General features: G+C 35.7%; 1 protein-coding gene across 1 annotated transcript in view; it reads right to left on the minus strand.

Moving 5' to 3' along the window:
* The window catches only part of Hormad2 (HORMA domain containing 2), a 71,914-nt gene that overhangs the window by 44,839 nt on the left and 22,882 nt on the right, over positions 1-4,193 (minus strand). The window contains exons 5-6 of the mRNA XM_013353348.1: positions 2,198-2,261; positions 1,689-1,725 (exon numbers count right to left, since the gene is read on the minus strand). Coding sequence (XP_013208802.1) covers positions 1,689-1,725; positions 2,198-2,261 — 101 coding nt within the window. The remainder of the gene's footprint in view (positions 1-1,688; positions 1,726-2,197; positions 2,262-4,193) is intronic.

The following is a 4,193-nucleotide window of genomic DNA, read 5'->3' on the forward strand; positions in this document are numbered from 1 at the left end:
AAAACAAAAACAAAAACAAAAAAAAAAAAGAATGCTGATCTTTTTTAGTATTATTATTTTTAAATTTATTTTTATGAGCATGAATATTTTGTCTGCATACATCTATGTGCCCCATGTGTGTGACTCTTAGAGCCAATGGAATTAGATGGATGGTTATGAATCACCATGTGGGGGCTAGAAATTGAATTCTGGTCCTCTGCAAGAGCAACAAGTGCTCCTAACCACTGAGCTATCTCTCCAGCCCAAGAATGCCTGCTTACATTGTAATGCCTCTGGATGATGAACATCCAGGATATGATGCTAATTAATCCTGTGATGACCCTCAACCCGTTCTCAACTTGTCCAAGTGCTCAGAGGCTTCAAAGTTCAATAGTCATTTCTTCTTAAGCTAGAGATATAGTTTGCAGGCACAGCACTAAACCAGGATGTGTGAAGCCGTCCTGTACTCATCCCCAAAGATTCTTTCTTATAAAGATTCCCCTTAAATTTCTCTGCTGGGTTAAGCCCCTCTATTGTTCTGTTTTCCTGATGCATAGATTCTCCATCTTTCCTTTGGCATGCACAGTTAGGAGTAGTACTGTTTGTTACTTGTACTGTGATAAGGTGATGTCAAAATCTCTCTGCATTTTTAAGTTATCAAACTGACATGGAAAACATCAAGTCCAATATGACAAAAGTACTGACCAATCAAAACGGGTGCAAACTTAGCAACTTTTAGACTCTTTAATTGGTGACCTTTACAGAAGTCTGGGAAGTCTCAAAAGAAACTGGTGGGGCAAGGAGGAAAGTGTTGGTAGGAATTCACACAAGGACAACGAAAAGCAACTTCCCATTTATACAGAAGTACTGGCCAATAGTTTAGCAACAGGTACAGCTGGGCAAGTGTGTAACTGCTAACCATCAACACTCACATGGGCACTACTCACCTTTTGTCACAGTCTGTAGGCCCTTCCCTTATCTGTCTTATCTTTGTATATCTCTGTATATCCTCTAGGTCAACATGGAATAAATCATGAATAATAACTTCACTTAAGAGAGGGAATGTATAACTACACTAAATAAATAAAAGCTTAGTAACCCCAACAGTTCTTAAATTGGAGCTGAAGAGTAAAGACACAAGGAAAAGTGAAGGAGCATAAAGGCAGCAGTTTCATTTATATGCATCTGATCTCTTCAACCAGGCCTAGAGCCTTCGTTTTTCATGCTCTTCATAATTGCCTAGGGAAGCATGAAAGATCATATGTATGTAAAATTTGAGCTATGTTTTTAAAAAATCAGTTATACATGAGTTATAGAATAGAATAAAATAAAATAGAGTAAAAACCCATTATTTAACTTCTGCAAACTGAATTACCACTATTATGAACATATTCAATGTGCTACCAGATTGTTGTCTTCCCTAACCCACATCCTGTGGATCTTGTCCAGTGACTTCAGAGGAAATTTTGTGGTTAAAAAGATATGAGTATATAAAAGAGAAGAATGGAACTTTCGTTTCTAATTGATGTTAAAGGGAGACATCACTGGGACAACAAAGACAAAATAAAAGAGAGCTGACTGGTGAATACAAAGGTAGGCACTGTTACACTGTTAAACACTACAAGATACAAAGTCTAAACACTTTGTAAACTTTTTTAAAGGTTAAAAGACAGTCTTTAATCCTGATGTAAATTTTAAAACATTCTTACGTATCTCTTCTCCAAAGCATCAAAACAACCTTGAATCCTGTTAAGAAATAAATATCCAATGTCACTTTAGACCACCTGAACAGCCAAAAAATTAGTCCAAGTATATAATTAGTTTACATTTCTATTTTGAAGAATATAAATTAACAATCATCTTGCCTTTTCTGTTTATCCACATTTTAATTCTCCCAATACTTTTCCATATATTAATGGAATATTATAAAAATAGACAAGCTGTTCTAAAGCACAATCTTTTCTCTTCCCGTCACCACAATGTTAGTACACAGATATACCTATGATGAATAATCAAATTTAGAATTTTTTTCTTCATACAAGTCCATTTTCTTCTAAAACTAAATCAATAGTTTAAAATAATACTGAATAGCTGCTATGTTTTCCAGGAAAGAGGACTAAGAAAAGTGGTTTAAGGAAATTATTTTACAAAATAAAGTCTTATGGGTAATTTCAGCCATGACAAAAAATGTTGTTCAAATTTTACAGAATTTGCTTACCATTTAATAATATGTAATGACCCAGGGCACTTTTTGTCTTCCCGGAGAATTTTTAAACTGAGGTCTAAAAAAATAAAAACGCAACTGTTGAACTGAAAAATCCATTCCAAATAGTACATTTCCTGCATTTTCTCTCTCTCTCTCTCTCTCTCTCTCTCTCTCTCTCTCTCTCTCTGGTTTTTTCAAGACATGGTTTCTCTGTGTAGCCTTGGCTGTCCTGGAACTCACTCTATAGTCCAGGCTGGCCTCAAACTCACAGAGAGCCACCTGCCTCTGCAAGCTCGGATTAAGGTATTCACCACCACTACCAGATACATTTTTAAATTTCTAAATACCTACTTTAAAAATAAATTCTATGTTAATAATTATCTCAGTACGAATTTTGGAAGCACTTTGGCAGACTTCCCATTCTACAGTGTAGCTCAGCCGTGTTTATTGCAGTTGGTTTCTATTACTTCATTGTTTCCTTAAAAGTAATCTAAGCTGTCATTGAGATAAATCTCAACTGACAATTTAAACATAGTCCAAATTTAATTCTTTATTATTTCTTTCCCACTCAATGAAAAAATTAAACACAAATGTACATATTATTCTCAAGCATTTCCATGTGAAATATAACTACTTTTCCATAACAGGAAAGAAAGACATTACAATTTTGGGTTAAAATTAGTATAAAATCATTGACTCATATATGATTTAACAGGAGCTTCTTGAATTTTGAAATACTTACTAATTTATGGATTTGTGTATATGTATGTACAAGTGCAAAAGCATGGGCCACGTTGCATGTGTAGTATTTAAACAACTTACCGGAATCTCTTCTCATGATGTGTTGGTCTCAGAGATTGAATTTATTATCATTACCTTTGGCAGCAAGTACCTTTATATCTGATGAGCCATCTCACCAGCTTTCAGTCTTTCATCTTTTAATATTGTTTTCCTATAGTAAAGTTAACATCACTTCCACTATTGTTGAGGGATATGAAAATTATCCTAATTTGACAAATACTTAGAGATTATTAAAAAAGAAGAGTGTTGTACAAACATGGAATATGGAACAATCTTTCTGTACACAGTGAATAGGTAATACTCTCATTGGTTAATAAATAGCTGACTGGCCAATAGCTAGGCAGGCAGAGAAGTTAGGCAGTACTTTCAGACCAAAAGGATGCAGGGAAGAAGAAGGGCAGAGTCTCAGAGGATAAGGAGAGAAGCAAGATAAACATGCTGTGCTAAAAAAAAAAAAAGTACCACCATGTAGTAGAGTGTAGATAAGAAATATGGGTTAAATTAAGTTGAAAGAGCTAGTTAGTAATAAGTCTAAGCTATAGGGTGATCATATATAATTAATAATAAGTCTCTATGTGGTTATTTGGGAGCTGGCCAGCGGTCCCAATGAAAAATTCCACCTACATTTGAACATTTTTGTGACACGTCACTTTAAATACAAAAACATTGAGGAAGACTCACTTCTACTATAAGTCATAAAAAATGAAACTATGAAACATGGTTTTGTCTCCATGCCTACAGAAGTATGAGCCAAAACTCCTAGAAAGAAGCTGCCCTTTACAAGGCTGACTGGTTAAAACTTCAATGATTGTGGAAAGCTTGGAATGTTGCTGGTCCAGAGTCTAACTACAAATATCTTATGCTGTCACTAGTCCCCTTAATACCCATTTATTGCCTACATGTTTATGAGCTAACATCCTTGGGTATATTAGGTGAGTCTTTTGGGGAATATACTGACAGACTTGCTAGCTTACACCAACATAAAAGCTGAAACTGTCAGCAGACAGCACCTAAGGCTGGTAAGCAGAGATTTCCCCACTTCGCTATACCCCCTACAATAAAAGTGTTTGAAAAGTGCCTTGATTAGTGACTTTCTTTTTCTGTTACTATAAGAACTTCATGCCGGGCGGTGGTGGCGCACGCCTTTAATCCCAGCACTCGGGAGGCAGAGGCAGGTGGATCTCTGTGAGTTCGAGACCAGCCTGGT

This window comes from Microtus ochrogaster, unplaced genomic scaffold (genome assembly GCF_000317375.1).
Source record: "Microtus ochrogaster isolate Prairie Vole_2 unplaced genomic scaffold, MicOch1.0 UNK6, whole genome shotgun sequence".
Lineage (NCBI taxonomy): Eukaryota > Metazoa > Chordata > Mammalia > Rodentia > Cricetidae > Microtus > Microtus ochrogaster.